Below are 21,604 nucleotides of genomic sequence, written 5' to 3'. Positions count from 1 at the left end.
CAAACCGCTGGTTACTCTCTTACAAACGGCGCCTATTAATTGAACTTGGCGGCTTTCTAGGAGAATTATCCGGTGCAATATTCCAAGTATGTCACAAATTTTGATGTTATTTTTCAGATTTACCGAAATGTTGTGGTCACTACCAGTTTTTAGTACCAATAATATGTTGCAAGACTTGATTATTGTAATGAATCTTTGTTAATAAAGGCTTTACTAAATAGGCCGTTAATTTCAGCAGACTATACTGTGTTTAAGGATTTGTCTTAGAATTAGAAGTGTTCTCGCTGGAGGTGTAAAAGTACCATCAGTACGAGTTCACAGGCGGCGAGGTACGGCTTCTTAACTTCTGTGAATGTGGAAAACTGGTCCAGACTCTGGCTGAATTGAATTTGTTGACTGAGATATTTCATCCTGACAGAATGGTAATAAGTTGGAATGACATTTAAAATAGCAGCCGATAAATAAGAAAAAAACTGAACTGGGGCTAGTTTCAGAGCAGAACTACCCCAGCTCCGCGGGAAATACACAATGGCAAGGTGAAGACTTAGTTTTAAGTTTTAACAAGAACTGCCAAATATGAAAAAAAAACGAGTCAGGGTGCATTTTGTTTATTATTAATGAACAATGAAACGTGTAGAACTTAATAGTGTTGAACTAAAAATTGTAAAATGTAGAAACTCGTCGAAACTGTAATGATTCCTTTGATAGAAATTCACTTGTTTGAATCGTCAAACTTTTGTTTGTAGTTACAATTTCCGGGAGGTTTAAAATTCTCTCAAAATACGCAAATGGTTTTAATAGCCGTTGAGACATGTCGAGAAGCAAAAATGACTCTGGAATATCCTGTAGAAAGGTCAGTTTACCTGCAGGTACATTTGACGAAAGGATTTTAGCCTGGTAAACTTGACATCAGTCGTCAAGCGATAAAAACAGAATTCTTCACAATGAGGGTAAAAGAACTGACTCAAGAATTTGTGAACTTCATAAACCAAGCACAATTTGACAAGTACCGGCCAAAGATAAAAACAAAAATGGCCAAGTGCAAACTGGTGGCGATATTCGCGACAACAACAACAACAAATCGCCCGGCCATTTTTTCTCTCCTGTGAATGTGTTTTTTTTTTCACACTCGACGGACTAAGAAGAAGGAAGCACCTCCCGTAGCTTACTAGTAACTCTTTTCAACAACACCATACAAAATGTAGCCGCTACGCCTCCAAGCCTCACCTCCAAAGAAAACCCAGATGCACTTGTAGCTTTTGCGTGGCTAAATTATGTTCTTAGCGATAACTGCAATCCCTTGCTAATTGGCTCCAACTGGCATGAAGAAATTAAAGCGCGTGGACTTAATCTTTAGCTTTAAAACGTCTTAAACTGGCTGGTTAACATTATGCCACCTTGATGTTTTTTGCCTTACTCTGATGCAATGCGAATCGATTTTATTCTTTACCAACCTTTTCTTTGATTCATACAGTTGTCTAGTCTAGTAATATCAGAAAGAACGAAGTAGTAGAGCTTCGCACCTATCGATTGCAGAAGGCCATGAAGAGGTATAATGGGAAATGGGGTTCACCTTGTTTTTGAACTGGGAAAATGTGATTTACTCCACTGGGACTGGGATTTCAACTCTGGGAAAGGGATAAACAAATTCGAAAATGTGAATAGGATTTTTCTTCTTTCATGTCTTTACTCCGACTCTATTGTTTGACACAGAAAACTGCAAACTTATGTTGAACTTGAACTGCAGCCCGAGAGAATTACAAACGATAATTATACAGAATTGTTAAACTGAAGATTCTCGGTGCGAAGGGGGAATTTGTGGACCATGCAGTGCTTTTAATTCATTATGCACATTAGTTTACAAACAACAAAACCTCCTTTACGTAAGCCTTAGTGGCCCTTTACATAAACCTTATTGCATGGCTTCCCTGGGCTTCCTTCTCATATACATTACTATGTTGTGAATATAGATATAAATGGCAAAAATGAAACAAACAAGAACAAAAACTGGGAATGGGACTTCAGATTTGGCAACTAGGATTTTTAGCCAAAGGTAGGCTGGGAACTGGGATTTGGTACTATATATAATTCATGACCTTCACGTCAGTTTAATTCATGACCGTCGTGAATTGACTTGAAGTAGGTAGTTACGAAATGCTACATTTTAATAAAGAAACGTAAACAAACCCTAGATAGTGCGCAGTAAGGCCTGGAAATCGAAACAACCTCAGCGCAATTGTCCTCGCTACGTTGTATCCCAGTTTGCGAGCATAGGCGTACCGGAAATTTTTTCCAGGGGGGGGGGGGGGTAATAAAAATAGAAAGAAATAACTGTCTCTTCCATTGTGAAGCCGGAAATATCAATAATACGATCCTTGTCATTGTTTAATACAGAGTTGACCTATTCCCTTTCAGTGTCAATCAGTGCGATGTTACTGACACTCTGTTGCCCCATGTTGTGGAGGTCGGTTTTCAATCTGTGTAGCGCGCTGAATGATCGTTCTGCAGAACAAGATGTAGCTGGTATCACTACAAGGATATGCACACATGTCTCTCAAAGCACAAAGTATTTCCTGGTTATTTCCATTGAACCTAACCTCAAGCTCTGAAAGCACCTTATCGAGGGACACATAGTACAATGTAACTGTAATGCGGTGGTGCGGTTCCAGTGTCAGCTGCATTTGGCTTTGCGTGTGTTCACCTACAAGGGCTTGAATGCGGCGCGATGTCTTGTGTGTGGGTGCCACGGCATGGTTTCTCGTAATTCAAACGGAGAATTTGTCAGCCACTGCTTAATTTTCAGACCCATTGCTGGTACTATCTGCCATACGCTGCTGAAACCTTCCACACTCCGATATCAGCGTAGGATTTGAATGGTCATGTTGGCGTCTCTACAGGCGGAGGTGACGTCGATATCGATATCGGCACAGACTACTTTTGTTGCTTAGGACTATATTCAATACAGACAGTCAAAAGATAAATTTCAAGTAACGAATGGCGGTCAAAAAAGCTCTGTTCTCAGAGTAGGTTTTGAATCTTTGTCTGAAAACAGCGTGAGCAGACCTTTTACTATGCCTTCACAGCTTTCACACCGGCATGACCACTGCGTGACTTCAGCGTCAGTTTCAGACCCTCGCCTTCTACTTCTGTGTCGCCAAACAGGGCGTGTCGTTTGGGACTCGCCTTTAAGAATACAGAGCCTGGATAGTGCACAGAGCGTTATGGAATGGTTCAATCTGTGTCATAGTATATCCTGAAGGGCGGGGTTGAGCACATGTCCGTAACAGTGGACATAGGTACCGAGCTGGGAGCACTCCTCCATTCTTGTTGAGAGTCCCTTTTACTTTTCAACCCTCTGACACTATCTCTTTGTAATTCATGACATTTGGTAAAGAGCACAAGAGGAAGAAATTGCGTGTTTTGCGTTTTATGGAATTTCGACACGGTAGCATTGACATTAAAGCACACTTCTGTAAGGACACAGTGAAATTTCTGCAATGCTTAAAAGTGGGCATTGGGAATGAAAAAAAATTCCAAATTCTTACAAAAGTAAAGCTTTAGCCTAGGGGCAATATGGGACACGAAAAATAAGGGGTGTCAAGAAAATACCGACTCGTACTACTTTTGAGTATTGAGTCTTATTGTATATTGATTACCAGTATTGTTGTTCTCTGTTTTCAAGTGACATTGTAATTTCTCGAAACAAAGGGAAACGTTTTACATGTAAAAACCCTTTGTCCAAAATTTCTCCTGTTGCCCCAGAAAACTGACTTGCTTAAATTTGGGGGGGACTGCAGCCCCCCCAGCCTCTCCCCCCGCCCCCGATCTTTACACCTAAGTTGGACAATCTCGTTCCGCCCACGTGTCTTTTGGTTGGTGAACTTTGTGTCCAAAGATCAAAATAAGTGCTTTTTTAAAATTCCCAAAAAGAAAAAGTTTAAAAGGTCTCACTTTCTCGTGTACCACTGCCCAAATCATAGAATTTTCCCCTTTCTCTCCCCGCCGTCCCCCACCCCCCCCCCGCCAAAAAATCAGACTTGAACATGACCAGCGGCATTAAAGTAACTGAGTCATGCGCAATCATTAGCACATCAGAAAATGGCTTGTTCCCAGATCCTTTCGTCCGTGTTGTTGCCTTGGTAATTTTTGACTTCCCGAATGCCATCACCTCTGATAATTGCTGGTGTTATTACTTCCAAGTGTAATTGGTGAAACTGGACTTGTTCTAAAGATGCCAGTGAAAAAGAAAGGGGGAAAATCCAAGTATGTAAATACAATTTTGACTATTGACTCTAATAATTGAAACGATCGAGTATAAATCGTCCAAAGTCGATCTCTATCTGAGCGCAATCACAGTTGGTTCATAGCTGCATAGTAATCTATTCTAATTTTGTATCTTTCTGTTTCGTGTGATCTAGATCTGGAGGTAAAAAGAAAGGGGCAAAGAAAGTTAAGAAGTCAAAGGATGAGTTAGCCAAGGTAAAAAAGCAGTCTTTCAGTAAAATACAGTCATTCAGTCGTTCTCAATTCGTTAGCTTATTGTTATACTATGTTATAAAAGAGAATACGTAGTTACCTAAGTAAACCTAAGGTACATGTACATGTAACTTACTAAGCTTTTGTTTTAAATACCTTTCATCTAAGTCTAAACTGATAATTCGTGATCCCATCGAATGATTTATAAAAGAAACTGAAAGCTGTTGTCCGGAGTTGTGCTTTTAATATACGAAGAAACTGGTAATATGAATTTGAGGATTCAGATACAAACTTACGATTAGTTAGTTATAAGAACTTGTTGTCACCTAAATGTCAGTGACAGAATGGTTGGCTCTCTGAAGATCGAGTTTTACACATGATTTAAGTACTTGAAAGATTATTGATGGTATCATAATATTAGAGGGGTGTCTAACAAGAAGAAAAGGAAGGTACAAGAATCTCTTGCAATGCTGATGGAGGTTGAGAGAGGGGGGTGTCAAAATCTCTTTGTCCGCCAAATTATGGCGTTAAAAAACACGGAAATTGTTTTGCTGACATAGTATTGTTCATGTCTTGGTGAGCACAGCTAATCATGTGATCAATCAATCGTAATCTTTGTACATGTGATTGTCGTCTGTGTTTGACATATCATGAAAATCTTTAAAAAGCACTGGCAATCTTCAGAATGTTCAGAAATGACTGGAAACTGTGACAGGTCTATGTCATTTGTCCTATGAAGTTGATCACACTAATAATGAGGTCCCTGTGCCTCCACCCAAGAGTAGGTTATTTAAATTACAGTAGGAACAAATAAATAAGCCCAATATTATGTTTGTTATGATTATTAAATATTTTTGCATTTCACAGGAAAAGCTCGAGAAAGCAGCATCAGCCTTTGAGGCTGCAGATGATCTTCATGTTGCATTTGTAGCTCGTATGGACAAATGGATGCTTGATAACTATGCCCGGGCTATTGATCTCTTTCGTCGTTTTGATGTTGATGGTGATGGTAGCTTGTCATATGAGGAGTTCTATGCAGGAATGCGAGACTTAAATGCACCTGCTAACAACCTTGAGTTGTATGTCCTTGCAAAGAAGCTAGATAGAGATGCTAATGGTCTGCTGGACTATCTTGAGTTTTCCAAAGGCTTGAAATATTACAAGAAGGAAGAGTGTGTCCAAGATGATGGGCTACCAGTTTTGAAGTTTGAGAGAGAAGAGCTGGAACAATGTCCTTGTTGTAAACTGGGATTATGGCAACCTCCTAAAGAAAAGTATCCGAGGTAAGCTGACCTTGTCTTACGTGATACATAAGTGCCTAGTAATATTCTTTATTATAAATATTCAGTGTATCACATACAGTGTGAATGTAGGGACTGTAAGTTTATTACATGCTCAGACATCCCTGTTGGTCCAGTGTTTATTATTTGAACTCCAGTATTTATTTGGTACCTCAGACCTTTCATTGCAAGATTATCGTAATTAATAAATTTTTGGATGAAGTTTTATACAAAATAATTCTTCTGTATGCATTGATTTAGTCAAGGTTGTGTTACACTTTGTAGACTTTGCAAACATTCTGGATGTAAACATATACAAACACAAAGTGCTGCATAATCAGTCAATTGCTTTTATAAATTAATAACATAATATTCTGGTATTAATCTGATTTTCTTGTTTGACAGGTTTATAAGTATGGAGCTCAAACTTGTCACATTTGCCAACCTGCCACACTTGAAGTCTTATCCAGGACATTTCCAGATCTTTGTTCATGCCCACATACCAGTTTATTCTATAGAATCAATAATCCATGAGAGGTTTGGAGGAACGACAAGGAAAGTTATCATATACTGCACCACTAAAGAAGGGAAAAGAGTGCAGCTGGATCGACATAAGACTCTTGAGGAGTGTGGCTTTTCTGGCGGCCCTCGGCCAGAACCCCAGCTTGTAGAGTTATTATATGACTTTCATGTAGAATTCAATGATTGCCCAATTCTTATGAGTGATCATTATTTTACATAACAGTGTGATTTAAAGCCATTGTTTTCCTGTGACTTTGACAGGGTAATGGCCTGGGGTGTGCAGGTGGGTGGGGGTGTGCGGCCCACTTGCCAAAACCCTTACGGTACCCTATTTATGTGCAAAATCTGTGATTTTCTCTACCCTAGTTATGACCTGACCAAAAATTTGGGTAAAAACTTGCAGCAGTCATTTTTCATCAATGATAGAGTCGTGCAATAATTCTCTTGTGTGCAACCATATACGTGTACTGTTAACCTGAGAGAATATCTGCCCTCAGAGTCTTTACTGGACAGACCCTGCTACTCTTGATCCGTGCAGTCTGTGAAGACGTTATGATCTTATACTCTTCTTGTGTGACACTAGTGCTAGTTGATTACCGGTATGTAACATTTGGATTAATATATTAATTTTGGAATATCTCTGTGAATATGAAATGGTAGCCTGAGACATACCTTTCTTTGAAAAAATGGAACGTGTAGTGCTCAGTAACCTTTATTATCTTATTTAGCTGGCAGTTGACATGAGAATTTTCATTGCAAGGCAGGTGTGATTTATTTTTTAGTACAAGATATACTGCAAGTCTGTCATACATGCCTTTTTCTACATTTGGCTACAGTTGACCAGGTTATTTTGGAGAGTGATTTGTTTTTTGATACAGTGAATAAAAAACAGAGCAAAGATGTTCTGTGGAGCTTTTTGAAAAATATAGCTGATAGGTTTTATAAAAAAACTAAAGAGTGATTATTGTAAAATATCAATATGTAAATAAAAGGTACAATAATTAAACTGCCACTTATAAATTATTTGGACTCAGTTGTACAGCATATATGAGTATAATTCGTTCAATTTTTCAACACCAAACTGTTCAAAATGATTAATAAATTTATTGATTAAAAAAATATTTGGAAAGGAAGTCAGCAGACACCTGAAACTATTACAAACATGTAACATTGATGAATGCCTTACCAGCATTGATTTGCAGATCTGCTGGCAAGACCCAGGCTCAATTGCCAGCCACTTTTCGAGAAAGGAGCCAGCACTCCTCCCCCTTCTTGGGAAGGAACATAGATCAGACTAAAGAAAGCTTCGGAAATCAAGCCTAGGCAAGACAAACATTGTGTACTTGATGGTCACCACACACTGAAAAAGTAATATATGTATTTCCTAGGGACCAGAAGAAAAGGGCCAACAATGAACCAAAGCTTTGGGAAAACAAGTTCAACAGAAATAATTTAGTTTTAACTTTGAGCCTTGCGTGGCTGTGCAAAAAAGAGGTTCTGCATATTTTAATTTGAGTGCCAGGCCCGGGATCCCTCTTCGTTCTGGACCTATTTCATTGTACCAAAAGAGATCGGAAATGGAAATTATTTTGGCAGCAAGGTGGAATGTACTTTCCTCAACAATATCTTGACTTGAGTGTATTTACTAGGTAAGAGGCTAGGGCTGGAGAGTTATTTACTTGGACAAGAGAGTGAGATATGTTGCCCCATCAATCTTTTGACCACAGTTTATTTAAGGCAGTGGTAGTCCCGGTTTTGGGAGGGGGGGGGGTGCTTCCAGAAAAATTGGGTGGGGGTATGTGGCCCACTTCCCAAAAACCCTTACGCTACTTATGACCAAAATCTGCTATTTTCCCTACCCTATTTATGACCTGACCAAAAATTTGGTTCTCTATTTATGACCATTGTGGCTGGCTGGCACGGTTACCCTAAACATAATTTATGAAGGGCTTTTGTAGATGGTCTTATTGATGTTAATGAAAAAGTAGTTTCTTGTAAAAAACATACCCAATTGAAGACTAGAGAAAAAAATCCATACCCTATTTAGGACCAAAATGGCCAAAATCGATACCCTATTTATGACTAAAACGGCTGAAACAGCATATGCCTTGGGGCCGCACATACCTATATAGCCCATATAAGGGAGTACCCCCTCCCCCCGGGTAGTAGGCTAGGGAAGGGATAGTTAGTTCATCGTAAAGTAGTTACTGCGTAAATAGTTTTCAGATTTTCTGAAATTTTTAACAGGAAATTTTTAAGCATTCGCTCTTGGTCCTCTTTTTTCCGATAGTTTTTGGCTAACGCAAAGCGTTTTGTACTCATTGCATACCTATATAATTTGTGCGGAGAGAGTGCTGGGAACGAGTGAGAGTTGTTGTTCTTCCTATATCCAAGATGGCGTATGTTGCCTCTCACTTGGCGAAGGGAATCACACATCAACAGCGTGTGATGAGGCTGTATAGAAACAGCCTGAAACACTTGCTCTCTTGGTGTATAGACAGACAGCTTTGGAGGAGAGAAGCGATGAAATTAAGGGATAGATTTGATGATAACAAGTACGAGAGAGACCAAAGGAAGGTGCACTCGATTTTAGAAGCGGCAGAAGCTGAATTTGAGAAAATGAAGCACCCGTTTCCTTACATCCGTAAGTGTCTTTAAGTTTTTTTCTTCTGTTATCAGGCTTAAGAGTTATGTTCGAGGCTGCAATGAAAGTAATTCAGCCAATTCAGACATTGTTCGTGTACAGTCTTTCATAATTTTGGCTCATGGCTCGTGTACGACGACCTGACTGACATCATTATACCGCAGATGAAAAGAGTAATTGTAGCACAGAGGAACAGAGAGCCATGAGACATGAGCCATGAGCCAAAATTTTAGCTTACGCTTACATGATAGCTTATCTCTCGTAGACCCTGATAGCCCAGAGGGCAGCAAATGGGAGAGAAACATTCCTCCTCCTCCCCACGTAAGTATTTTTTATGAATTAATTTATGCAATGTTCAATACCCATATTGTTTTGGTCGTTTAGTTTGTAAGCAAACGTCCCATTATTGAGGTAATTATAAGTTGATTGAAGCTATTTTTCACAAATGGACCCTCAATAACTACAAGGTGAAGCAATCGCCGATGGAAGATATTAACAAAGTGAATATCTGACTATTAGTAAGGAATCTTTCATACAAATAGAGACAAACTTAAAAAACGGTGGGCCAATGCTTCAAATTTACTTGAATGCAATCTGTTTCAGTCTTCTCCAATTTCCTTTTTGGCTTTTTTGTGTCTTTTTTTTTCTGAGTCCTGCTTCAAAGCTGTTGTAATTGTACAGTGGAACTCTGTTAATACGTTCATCAACGGGCCAGGAATATTTGGCCATATTAACGGGGTGGCCGTATTAATGGGGTAGGGTCAAATTTCATGACTGGTCTAAATTGAGTAATGTCTTATCAGGTATATCACAATAATTTCTACTGTATTAAAGGTTGTGTTCACACTTGGTACCCTAGCAGTGGTACCTGAGCACTAGCACAAAATAGTGTTGCTTTCAGTCACTGGGTACTCCAAGTCCGGTAGTACCTTGCAGTGCCCGAGTACAAGGTCAGGACCTTGTACCCGGGCACAGGCACTGTGCTTGAATGCTGATGTGAATACTTAGAAAAAAGATATGTTCTCATTAGTGCCCAGCGAGAGTCGTACTCGGGCACTGTGCTTGGGCACTGTGCTTGGGCACTGCGCTCGGGCACCGTGCTTGGGCACCGTGCTCGGGCACCATGCTCGGGCACCGTGCTCGGGCACTGTGCTCGGCCACCAAGTGTGAACATAGCTTTTACATGTAAGTTAACTCTATGACCAGTTGGTTAGTGCTAAAATTGCCTTAATTGCATGATCTAGCCCCTTTAAAACAACATGTTTACAGTATTCGTCTGGCTAAGGACCCCTGTAAGGGTCTACAGGCTGGCTAGGAGCCTTATGTGTGAGGTTTAGAATCTGGTTTTGGCCTATGAGGCTTTGGACCTGCTCATGTTGATGAAATGTGGCCATCCTGTGTCTGGAAAACCATCTTTTATGCCTCACACTTGATGGACATGTTTTGGATACAAATCAGTTTTCTTTTCAATTTTTAGCTGCTTCATATGCTCCCATGGGAAGAAGAATGGCACAAAGAGATGACAGAGTGGGCAGAAGGCAAGGATTAGATCCTCTGAAAGTTGTCAGCAAAATAATGTTGTGTGAAAGAGTGCCACTCATCTTATCTGTGATTGTAAATTAAAGAGCAGCCATTATGGCATCTCTCTATCTTTGTATTCATGTCATAACATTCTACTGTGAAAATTATTTCTATTTGTCTTGGCATCAGATTGATGAAAGCTATGTAAAAGTAAATTAGCATGTTCAGATTGCTACAGTGTAAGGACTGTGATTAAAGAAGGTTTTTTCACCTAAATTTTGTGTTTCGTTGTTTGGAGTATGAGGGAAGGGTGTGTCGTGTTCTTTTGGCTTGGAGCTTGCTAAGGACGTGCTGTACTGTAGTATTTATCTACAGGTAAGTCAGCTGTCGGCTGTGTATTAAGAAGAGAACTTTCTTTTTAGCTTTCTAGTTCACGTTATGCGCAAAGCACTAGTTTTTGCTTTATCACACTTGCCTAGCAAATGCAAAAATATCTGTAAAGAACCGTCAATTGAAAAGAAGGCTTAGTTACGATTACAGCAAGCACCAAAACATTTTAAATCCCTCGCAGATCAACTTTGTAAACAGGGCCGGGTTGTTCAAAGCCTGATTAAGCTAACCCAGGATTAGCAAGAATTTCGATTTCAGTTTTGTAACTTTCCGGTGAGGTTTTCTGTTTATAATGTTTGTCCTTCAGTTTTAAGCTTGAGTAATCGCAATATTTTTATACAGGAAAAATTAATACTTCGGTTAACTTTTAATCCTGGGTTAGCGTTAAACGGCTATCGAAGAACTCGCCCACGTCTATTGCATACCGTATACACCTGTTTTTGCAGCTCTTATTTGTTGGAATTTAATGGTAGCAGTAAGATGCGAAAAGAAACGAAAAGATACTCAAAAAAAATGACAAGAAAACTAAGAACGGGGTCAGTAGGGAAAGGGGAGGCAGGAGGGGGTGGGGAATAACTGCCACTTTTTGCAAGTATTGGTTGAAGCACTCGTAGAGTTTCCGATTTTCATTGTCAAGTCGAGAATGGTGAGCGCTGAGAACATGGCGAGATCAGTTGCGTCTATCGTGAGTATGACTTAGAAAAATCAAACCCCGAAGTATGGGACATTTAAATGTACATTGATGGAAATGTCAAAATAATAGTGTACTTTTGTTGAGTGGTACTATAACAAGAAGTCAAGCTAATCAATGAAGTGTTGCTATCACGAGTTACGCATCCGCAAGGTTTTCATCTCAAATTGAAAACTCGGGCGGAAGGCGTCTGAGACCTGCTCCTTTACTCCTATGTCACACGTCTATGTGTGAAAAAAGTTTCTGAAGAATGCAGAACATGTCGCTGCCCGCTTTACAGGCCGGCACTTTTACAAGAATAGTTATGCTATTCTGGGTGGCCGGGGGGGAGGAGGGGGGGGGGAGAGAGAGACAATTACCAATAAAAAATGTGTTCAGTAAGCACCCAAAGGGTGTGACTTTTGGGTCGTTTTTCTCCAAAATTATCAAAAAAAAGTTGCTAAGTTGGCCTCAAATTAAGGAAACCACGAGACCATTCTGATTGTCTTGACAAATTTAACATATTTGTCTCTCTTTATTACGAAAAGTAAAGACAAGAAGAGGAGTGATCATACGATTCACCGCTTCACTATGATACGCCAACAACTATGGAATGGACGGGTTGGTATATTCTCATCACGAGTTCCAAGAAGTACCCCCCCCCCCCGGTTAATTGTTAGCACGGAAAATCATTGCAAAAACCATCATCCGATCTAAGAGGTAATGAAGAGTAAGAGAGTTGAGCCTTATTCTAACAGTATTTCCTCTCAAGTTGTTTTTGGATAAGGTATTCTCTCGCGGATAATGTTACACACGCATTGCAAAGATGATCTCTTGGAGGATGACAGCGGAAGGCGTGTAAAGCCACTTAGCCTGCGTCCACCTGAGCGAAATCTGCTTCACAGGATCGGCTATTTCCAGACCGTTCTGGGATTTCTAAACCCGAAAGTGATATAAAAATAAGTTGAGATAGATTACCTCAGGAATAAGGTCTACATGGGAGGTGAATTCCATTACTCCTCATTCTCTCTTGTCTGACATGTTCCAAGGCGCGCGCAAATTAATGTTAATTATGACTATTATGTCATAAATGTTGTGCGTGCATTTAATTTCGAAAAGAACCTTGGTTGAGTTTAAAACACATTTGTTGTAACGTTGGTCTAACAATGGCAGATACATTTGGTGCAATCTCGCTGAGTAATATGACACGACTTCTTGGGAGACGGGTCCCTCAGAAGCCGATAAGATATCACACCATTCCGCGGTTGGTTGTTCAGAGTGTAAAGCTCCAGCCGAGATCTTTTCCAGATAACCTGCCCGTTGGTCCACACAGGCCTTCGTCGAATATGAGTCGACCACCCGCTCTAGGACTCGGTAATATCAGGGGTTTAAAAGAAAAGAGAAAGCCTGATCTGACTTCACAAGCTGAGCCGGATACTATCTTACCTCCAATCATGAAAGAACAAGATAGAGAAAATAAGGAATTGCTATCCTTACAAGAAAAGGTGAGTTGCTATCAATGAGGATTATAGCTATCTTAAATTCCCAATGAACAAGGTTTCAATGAACAATCGTGGATAGCTAGTGATACTCTCCACATTGCCTATTTAGCTGAATGCCTCAATTTACGGAAGCAACGCCAGTTTGAAGATGAGTCACCTGGTATGTTTGTCTGTGCCGCGTAGTCAGTTCCCGTTAACGTTGTGAAATGAAAAAGGGCAGGCAGGTTCCGAGTTCGGTTGAGGTGGTAGTACCTTGAAAACAACTCATTCGTATATTATTGAAAAGATAGTGTTAAGAGTTCAGGGCACGGTCAGTAGTGTACCATAAAATGCTTGTTGCAATTACGACCTGACCCCAGTTGTTCAAAGGGTGAATCAGGAGTCCCTCCTGGTGGAGTATGAAACCGAGAGCCCTAGTGATTTCAAACTAAATTTAACAACTTTTGCGTACGTCAGTACTTTGCATAAGCCTTAGAGAAACTGAAAGTACAATTTTCGATAATTGGCTTATGATAAAAACCACCCAGGCTGAAATTGTAACGAGGAATTTTAAGAATGTACAGATGATGATATAACCAAGGAACGTAAAAAGAGAAGTTTAATAACAGGTGGTAACGTATTCATATTGACCGACTTTGTGACTGCTGCCACAAAAGTAGATGTTCTCTAGTTTCGTCAACACTTTGGCTTCCTTGAGGGCAAATAGAACACAAAAACTGGGAAAGAAAAATATGAATTAAATTGTCGCAACCCTGCATATATCTTACTAGTCCAACTAAGTGGCTCTCTTACTATTTTTAAACGTAAAATGAAAGCGCTGTCCTTTTAAATCAGTTCTTAATGTCATAAATCTTATATGTAGGTAATTTTGTTAATAATTTTTCAGTATTTTATCATTGTCTCTGAAAAGCCCCCATGGGGAGTGGACAATAAAACTTGTATTGTATTGTATTGTATTGTATTGTATTGTATTGTATTGTATTCAGATTAGGATGACTGAGGCGTGATCCATCAGGTTATGTGTTGAGTGAAGTTCGGACTGTGGTGTCTTGGGGGGGAGGAGTTGAACTCGATCAGATCACTTCCCTCTGCCCTTTTACTTTCTTCGACCTTGTCGTCTGTCTTCTGCTTTTCATGGAATATCTTTGGTCCGTGGAGGAAACTTACATGGCATGGCTGGCGGCCAGTATCTTCACCTCCGTGGTAGATATAGGCTGTCAGACCAACTTCATCGTTCGCCTTGGGGTAAACTGCTATCAAAACGCCGCCATATGGAAAATCGTCGGAGATACTAGGAGCCTGTCCCGGAGTAGACTCGTTAGCATTTTCCAGGAGATGATCATACAGAACATACCTTCCAATATTCTGCAAGGGAAGGTACTCCTTAGACAAGCCCTCTCCTCCCTTCTCTTTGGTCTTCTCTGTTGGCTTGAGGACGATGTGCAGCACCGGCTGTCTTTGCGTTGTCCACAAACCGAGCAATTCTCCCTCGCCGTTGATTTTCCCACTGCTGCGTTCGCAAAGCAACCCTTCAATCATCTTCCTATCTTCTTCAAACATGTAAACGGCAGGCCCACCACCTTCGTCTCTATTTCTTCCATGAGCCTCTCTCGGCCGCTGTTCGTTGGCTGTTGAACTCATATCTTGATCTTGATGAATGTTCCTCCAAATTTTCTCGACGTTGCGGAATGGACTCTGGCCATGAAGTGGCTTGATCTCTCCTTTTTCGTAACTAGTCCGCCCTTCCCTGTAAAAGTATGGTAACAGGGTAACGTTGCCATTTGGAAGTATATTGGCAATGATGAGAAGAAACGCACATGTTCCTCTGGGAAAATTGTGAATCACTGTCGATGAATCACCCGAACTTGGCTCCGATAGACTCAATCGATGGTGTGAATGCCACTCTCCAATATGGCAAAGCTGGTATTCCTGTGTCACGATTCCACCAACACGCTCTAGATATGGAATGCTCTGATAGAAGGAAACTTCTGTCCGTTTGCAGCCAATGGCTGGCCCAAGCACAATGTGTACTACAGGTTCTTGGTCGTCAGTCCACAGCCCAAACAGATTTCCACCAGTCTCTTTGACTGGGTGAAGAAGAACCAAGCGTTCCATCATGTCAAGGTCATCTTTAAACATGTAGACGGCTTTAAATCGTGGTCCAAAGCCAAACGCATTACGGACACGATCCATTTTCGCTCTGGGGTTGTCGGAGCATCGACAAGCAGCGAATATTTTTTATGGAAATTAAGCTTTCGTTTCGTGTTGATATCAGAATAATAGATCATGCGCCGCTGGTGTTATAATTTCCTAGAATCGCCTGTCACCGTGCCTCGTTTGACAAGCGTCGAGTCCTGAGGGTTTCTTTCAGCCGACTTTAATCATGATTTGCGACAGCTCCTTTCTTAATACCAAGCCTTCTTCCAGAGTTTGTCAAAGGCAAAGTTTTCCTTCCTTTTGACTAATTTCTTTATTATTATATGAATGCAAATATTGAAAATCGTTTTCGATTGGGACATTTAAATGTTCCGGCTTTTCTCAGAAATGTTGTCGTGACTCTATTTTCGAGTACCCAGGTCATGTTTGCATACTATTAATACTTTTCAGTTATTTTATCCGTAGAAATCAGTCCACCTGACAGTGCGACTGGAAAGCGTGATTGCCGATTTAAGAAAATCGAGATTCTGTAAAATGAAGTTTCTTAATGTTGTAAAACTCACTGGGATTTGGAGGGATAAATACTTTTGTGTTCAATCCTTTCATAAACATCAACTACGTTTTCCCAGAAACCTAAATATGTCGAGAAAATACTTGTACGCGAAGCGAATCACCCGTCATGTTGTGTTATTTCTCTCAGTAACTCCTTCAAGTGCAAGAGGTCACGCTATCTGTAACAATTTCTTTCAAAGAAATTCGCTTAACACTCATTTTTAATCTAGTCAATTGATTACCTATATTTGAGATAGACATTTTTGTTATAAATCCACCATAATTGTTGACTGTTGACAGCCATGTCCGGTTTTCTTGGAACTTTCTTACATTCGTGTCACTTCAATAATCTCTTTCTGAGTCCTTTCAAGTGGCCCAATCAATATTGTGAGATGATATCTATTTTGTCTGTAATAAATAAAGGCAGACTCGGTGTTTTCGGCGGAAATATTTGTTTATCTGCAAGAACATTGCCTAAGCGCCCCGATAAAACACATACAAACTGAAAGGTCTGAGAACTAACATCTCGTAATGTCGTTTGCAATGACATCAATGGTCCAGTGTTGCACTTATTGTTTTCAGTAGCAATGTTCCTTTTTGCTCATGGATGTTATGTAACATCAATGAGCTTAGAGGACAGTCGGATGGCATTCACTCACTCACTCAATCCATTCAAATTAATTAACACTTTTCTCACAATATCACCACGAGAGTACAGGACAAAGTAGATACAGCAAAAATGTGAAATATTTTACAATATAGACCAATATAATACACCGTCATACTATGAAAACCACCAGTCATCTATGTAGACTTAGTAATTCGTACAGTTGTTTAGGAAAGACTGTGAACTTAAAAGTCCAATTCAAAGTAACTTTAATACACGAAAGGAAAATAAAATAAGAAGCGAAATGCACCATGTTAAGAATGTAAAAGCACTAACAGTGAACTATCTACCATTTGGTAACTCTTAAGGCCTGATATGTAATAGCAACATGTAAACGGCACCGTATATAAGTAAAAAAAAAAAAGCTGAAGTGGTGTTCATATACTTAGGAATCCATTAAACGCGATTCACGGCTAATAATCATCAGTATCATGAGGTGACTATTAAGTTTAAAGCTGGCGCCTTTGGGTTACGTGTACGCTTTACAAAGTTACGACTTCCACGGAGGTCGATCCATTCTGGTGCCTGACTTTGCGCTTTTGCGCCGATTTCTTCCTGCTGAAATGCCACGTGAGCGGGGCACCGATACGGAATAATGTTCATATGGAGAGGAGAACATGGCCTTACGCTTTGGCAGCTCATATGGTTTGGAAGTCACGTAGTGGTGTGTGTGCCGTCTGCGATCACTGGGAAGGCGCTTAATTTGATTTGTAACAGTTTGAATTGGATAACCCCTGAATTCATTGGAGTCCGCCGTATACTCTGAATTACGGTTGAACTGGCCACCTTGAGAATATGTATCCCTTTCTTTCCCTCTCTCTGCTTTTTCTCTGATTTTATGAATCCTCTTAAATGCATTGGGGCCCGGGAGCCGAACAATTCTGCCTGCTTTATCAAAACCATAGCTGGACGACTTCGTGTAAAGATAAGGAGACAGCCGCACTTCGTGAGAGGACAGAATGTTAGCAATAATCAAAAGAAAACCGCAGACTCCACGAGGATAGTTTCTGATGACAGTTAACGAATCGCCTCCGCTTGGCTGAAAGAGGCGCAACTGGTGGTGGGAATGCCATTCCCCAATGTGGCATAACATGTAGTCTTGAGTAAGCAGTTCACCATTTTCCTTGAGATAAGGGACATCTTGGTAGAAGGAGAATCCAGTTCGCTTGCAGTTTTGGCCTGGACCAAGCACTACATGGAGTACCGCGTCTCCTTCAGTGGTCCACAAACCGAACAGGTCTCCTCCAGTCTCCAGATGGGGGTACCTGAGAACAAGGTTTTGCATCATTTGATAGTCTTCTTCAAACATGAAGATCTTGAAGTCCTGAAGGTTAGGTGCGAATTCACGCTGAAATCCTTTTGCTCCTAGATACATTGGGCTTTCCTGGCTGGCACTGCTTGTTGTAATCGGATCTTGAAAATTTCGAGAAATGAAAAGTTCCTTTCTTTTATTAGAGATTGCTTTTGTGCTTAAAAGGTGCTCCATACCCTGCGCGAGATCAGGATCGACATCTTGTTGACCTTTAATGGCGATTGTTTTGAAACCTGTCACGTTCGTAAACGGGCTTCTGCCGTTGATAACCTCAATTTGCCTCCTTTCACCATCTTCAAACACTGAGAGCTTGGACTTGGAGACCGTTAGATCCAGAAATGTGGCTCTTGGTTTACACTGATGAGAACAACGGTTCAGAAATGGAAACCCATTATATCTCCAGTTACCGATGTGTGAGAGAGGTAAATGCTTGCTTAAGATGTCGTCTTCGGTGACTGTGTGCGAGTGAGGCTTGATAGCACAGATCGGTGGACAGACAATGTGAATAACAGGTTCGTCGTTGGTTGTCCACAACCCAAAGAGATTTCCTTGCTCCTCTTGCGTTATCCTTGAAACCAGCCTGTGGTAATCCTCTTTGAAGATGAAACATTTCTTGTTGTCTCCTTTAGTGAATGATGTCTCCTCGTCGGATTCCGAGCCACTTGGATCGGAACCTTTAATCTGAACATGGCTGAAAGCAGGTTCCCTTGAAACCTTTTCGATGGTGAAAGCACTTTGACCAGCTCTTTGCAATGTCACCATAGTTGCTTGATATTCCCAAGAGTGCTTTTCAGTCTATCAACCGAATGCCGTCGCTAAAATACACACTATGGTTTCGCCAGGATAGCATTCGCTCATGCGCAGCGAACAGGTTTATTTCTCGGAAGAAACGGATGTAGAAACGTCCTTTGATTATGCAAAGTTGTTTTTCATTGATAAGCACCATACAAGAGAAAAGCAAACTTGGAAACGCAATACCGTGATTTTTAGTACTGGATCTTGTGTCCGTTCTTGAATGAATGTAGGCAAACTCTGATACAACTTCAAGCCTTGTGAGAAGCATTCATATCTCAACTCGCGCGTATCTCAAACAGTCACAGTTGTCAATATGGGTGCATAATTTTGGCTGCTGTCAGCCGTAACCCATTGCTTAAATTGCTGTTTCCTTTCTATTACAAACAATGCACATATCAAGAGCAACGCAAAATTATATGAATACGACCTTGCCGGAGGATTTCTTTACGACATAGCGTGTCACGATTATGGCTCCTGACAGATGTCGTGACCTATTTTACCCATTATGAAGTCGGTATCCTGAAAATAAGGAAGAAAGATTGCAGTGAGAAACTTTTCCTTTAACTGGGAGAGTGGGCAGATAAATCTCAGAGAAAAAAAAAACCCTCTTCACTGGAAAATCATTTTAAAGTAACGTGCGCATTTTTTTCTTTAAACTATTCAAAACGACAGGTGGCCATCACGCCAAAACGTCAGTTGTTTGTTCCAAATAATTCTATTACAAGGGAAAGTAAACCGTCCGAGAATGACGGTTAAAATTACCCAAGCATATTCTCAAAGTAGCCAGTTCACTCAAACGATCTTGTATTCTACAGGGAAATGAGATATATACTATAATCTCACTATTCTGTAAGCTGAAAAGCCACAAGTAGTATGTCTGGCGGCAAACAAATATCGGCACCCTAGGGTAGACAACTTCGCCGGTGAGGGGAAGCGAGACCGAGCCGAGCCGGCGAAGTATGCCGCCAGACATACTACCGTGGACTCATCGCGGCGCATAAATTCCATTTGAGCAATTGCAGCTACCTGTTATAACCAAAAGAATGGAAGCGCAGTGGATCAGCGCAGCAATCCGGAAATTTTGGACGAGCTGAGGTTATGGGAGGAAGGGGGGATGCGGCGGCTGAAGGAGATGGGGACGCGGCGGGAGAAGGAAAAAGGAAAAAGATTGAATGAGGTAAAAAATCAGTTGGCTGAGCTAAATAAGAGAGAGCGTCTTGAAGCATTTGACCTCCACCCTAAATGGAAAGAGGTCATAAGAAAGGGAGAGAGAGAGATATTTCAACCGTTCTGAACAACGAGGTCGCCCACTATCGAGTGGTTGCCAAAAAGTATAAACAAGCGTAAAAGTTTGTTAACTGGAGCGCTACTGGCTCTAGCGTTCTTTCAGCGGCGTTTTCTAGCGCGAGTTCAGGCTCGGCTCTGTCTGTAGTCGGCCTGCCTGCTACAATTCCATTAGGCGGCGTAAGCGGATGTTTCGCTCTCGCTTCGTCAGGGCTGATAATTGCCAGCAAAAGACTTGATTTGAAGATTTAGAAACATCAAGATTGTTACGCTGGACTTACTGTAGTTTGCGAAACCAAACCAAACCAAACCAAACGATTAAAGAAACTGGTAAAACAATTAACCTACACAATATATAATTCAATCAAAAAAAAAAAAGTTATAAAAATCATTCTTACACCGCTGGATGTCTAAAGAAAACTCTCTTTCCATCTCATTCCATCATCGAAGTTTTCTACTGTAAAAAGGAAAATGGCATGAGATTGAGGGCAATAATCCTTTGCTGTTGAGGGCGAATGTGTGGCGCTTTCAATTTTCGGTCACATGTTTCACTTTTGGCGGGAAACTTGCGCGCACTGCCAAGTCAAGGCAGCATGGCGTTCAACTGAGTTGCCATCGTTTGGATTGTTTGAGCGTACGAAGAGAAGTTCAGCGTTCAATGATTTCCCTCAGTTTTCGTGGAGCCATCTTACTGGCAAGGAGGAGATCGGCAGAGGAAGTCTTGGGTGTGTGTTTACTGCGAAAAGAAGTGATGGAGAGTCGAGCGCGAAACACGTTTATTCTTAAAGGAAGCTCGAATCCTGAAATCGCTGCGCCACAAAAATATCGTCGTGCTTAAGGTTGCAATTGTTGATGTTCTGATCCGTTTTGTTACTGTTGCAATAAAGTGTCTTACGTATTATTAAAAGACTTATTACAAAGATTATAACTTTATTTTGGATAGGTTGTAGTCGCAAATCCACAATTCATTCACAAAAACAGGTCAGATCCACATACACTTCTAAACCTTCCCACGACTCGCTAAATGGAAAATATACGAGCAATAAATAAACATAGGAATTTCAAACACTGATTCGGCTGACACTTACATTATGTAAGAGCTTTCGGAAACTAGCGGACAGGGCGAATTATTTTCCTCCCTATACGAGGCACAGGCTTCCCAACACTTGAATAAGAAATCGTTTAAAAAGGGACAATAATCGATAAGAAGGTAACAACATAGGTTATGCTCTTTACATATGTAACGCTCTTTACCTTCAATCATGTTTTCTCGTTTACAAGGCTTTTGAAATCGATATCAATTTGAAGTGGTTTCGTGGAATATCAAAACCGAAAAAACTACGATTATTGCTGGTAACAGAATAAGACCATCTATCGCGTGACGATGTTATAATTTAATTAGGTCTTTGTACAGATCGTTTTCACTGTCACGCAATAAAAAAATAAATTGAAAAAGATTCAGTGGATAAAGTCAAGAAATTGTGATCTTATAGGAAATAGATAGAGAAGAACCTTCTGCAAGTTTTAGGTTTGTGCGTTTTCACAAACTGCAGATATTTGTCGAAATGTTTCGTAGAAATTTACAGAGCCCAGTATCATGATGGAAACGCCATGTTGGTGCACCTCTGTGGTGCACCAATATAGCGGCCGGAAAATATTGTAAACATCTGGAACTTACTTTGGCTATCTAGGCGACTAATTATCTGTACTGAAAAAACAAACATTTGCATAAGCACTTTTCCTAATGATCTAACTTCTAAGAAAAAGCTAAAAATCATGAGATAGGTATATATTTTTCGACGAATGCGATTGTAGCTTTGTGTGTCACGCAC

The 21,604-nt window shown here is 40.6% G+C and overlaps 4 protein-coding genes across 4 annotated transcripts; 2 read left to right on the top strand and 2 right to left on the bottom strand.

Annotated features, from left to right (window-relative positions):
* The first annotated feature begins 2,358 nt into the window (after window positions 1-2,358).
* On the top strand, window positions 2,359-8,043 carry LOC145466377 (uncharacterized). The gene is made up of 4 exons (XM_081450096.1): window positions 2,359-4,263; window positions 4,419-4,479; window positions 5,344-5,759; window positions 6,162-8,043. Exons 1-4 carry the CDS (start codon window positions 4,232-4,234, stop codon window positions 6,496-6,498), a joined length of 846 nt encoding a protein of 281 aa, XP_081306222.1. The 5' UTR covers window positions 2,359-4,231; the 3' UTR covers window positions 6,499-8,043.
* Window positions 8,044-8,605: 562 nt separating this feature from the next.
* Window positions 8,606-10,722, top strand: LOC145466390 (NADH dehydrogenase [ubiquinone] 1 beta subcomplex subunit 9-like). Its single transcript, XM_081450109.1, has 3 exons — window positions 8,606-8,922; window positions 9,188-9,243; window positions 10,400-10,722. The coding sequence occupies exons 1-3, from the start codon at window positions 8,673-8,675 to the stop codon at window positions 10,469-10,471; spliced, it is 378 nt and encodes a 125-aa protein (XP_081306235.1). The 5' UTR covers window positions 8,606-8,672; the 3' UTR covers window positions 10,472-10,722.
* Window positions 10,723-13,010: 2,288 nt separating this feature from the next.
* Window positions 13,011-15,568, bottom strand: LOC145466369 (uncharacterized). The gene has a single exon (XM_081450088.1). The coding sequence runs from the start codon at window positions 15,196-15,198 to the stop codon at window positions 14,017-14,019; it is 1,182 nt and encodes a 393-aa protein (XP_081306214.1). The 5' UTR covers window positions 15,199-15,568; the 3' UTR covers window positions 13,011-14,016.
* A 96-nt stretch (window positions 15,569-15,664) lies between these two features.
* Window positions 15,665-19,400, bottom strand: LOC145466360 (uncharacterized). The gene has a single exon (XM_081450076.1). The coding sequence runs from the start codon at window positions 18,453-18,455 to the stop codon at window positions 16,872-16,874; it is 1,584 nt and encodes a 527-aa protein (XP_081306202.1). The 5' UTR covers window positions 18,456-19,400; the 3' UTR covers window positions 15,665-16,871.
* Between the last annotated feature and the right edge of the window lie 2,204 nt (window positions 19,401-21,604).

The sequence above is a fragment of the Orbicella franksi genome, chromosome 13 (genome assembly GCF_964199315.1).
Source record: "Orbicella franksi chromosome 13, jaOrbFran1.1, whole genome shotgun sequence".
Lineage (NCBI taxonomy): Eukaryota > Metazoa > Cnidaria > Anthozoa > Scleractinia > Merulinidae > Orbicella > Orbicella franksi.
This window is presented reverse-complemented; position numbering and strand designations above follow the sequence as displayed.

Excerpts from the sequence above, each read along its gene's own strand:
- LOC145466390 (XM_081450109.1), top strand. The coding sequence starts at position 8,673 with ATGGCGTATGTTGCCTCTCACTTGGCGAAGGGAATCACACATCAACAG. Across the intron at positions 8,923-9,187 it reads GCACCCGTTTCCTTACATCC|ACCCTGATAGCCCAGAGGGC; the intron begins GTAAGTGTCTTT and ends TATCTCTCGTAG. Across the intron at positions 9,244-10,399 it reads ACATTCCTCCTCCTCCCCAC|CTGCTTCATATGCTCCCATG; the intron begins GTAAGTATTTTT and ends TTCAATTTTTAG.
- LOC145466360 (XM_081450076.1), bottom strand. The coding sequence starts at position 18,455 with ATGGTGACATTGCAAAGAGCTGGTCAAAGTGCTTTCACCATCGAAAAG.
- LOC145466377 (XM_081450096.1), top strand. The coding sequence starts at position 4,232 with ATGCCAGTGAAAAAGAAAGGGGGAAAATCCAA. Across the intron at positions 4,264-4,418 it reads AAGAAAGGGGGAAAATCCAA|ATCTGGAGGTAAAAAGAAAG; the intron begins GTATGTAAATAC and ends CGTGTGATCTAG. Across the intron at positions 5,760-6,161 it reads CCTAAAGAAAAGTATCCGAG|GTTTATAAGTATGGAGCTCA; the intron begins GTAAGCTGACCT and ends CTTGTTTGACAG.
- LOC145466369 (XM_081450088.1), bottom strand. The coding sequence starts at position 15,198 with ATGGATCGTGTCCGTAATGCGTTTGGCTTTGGACCACGATTTAAAGCC.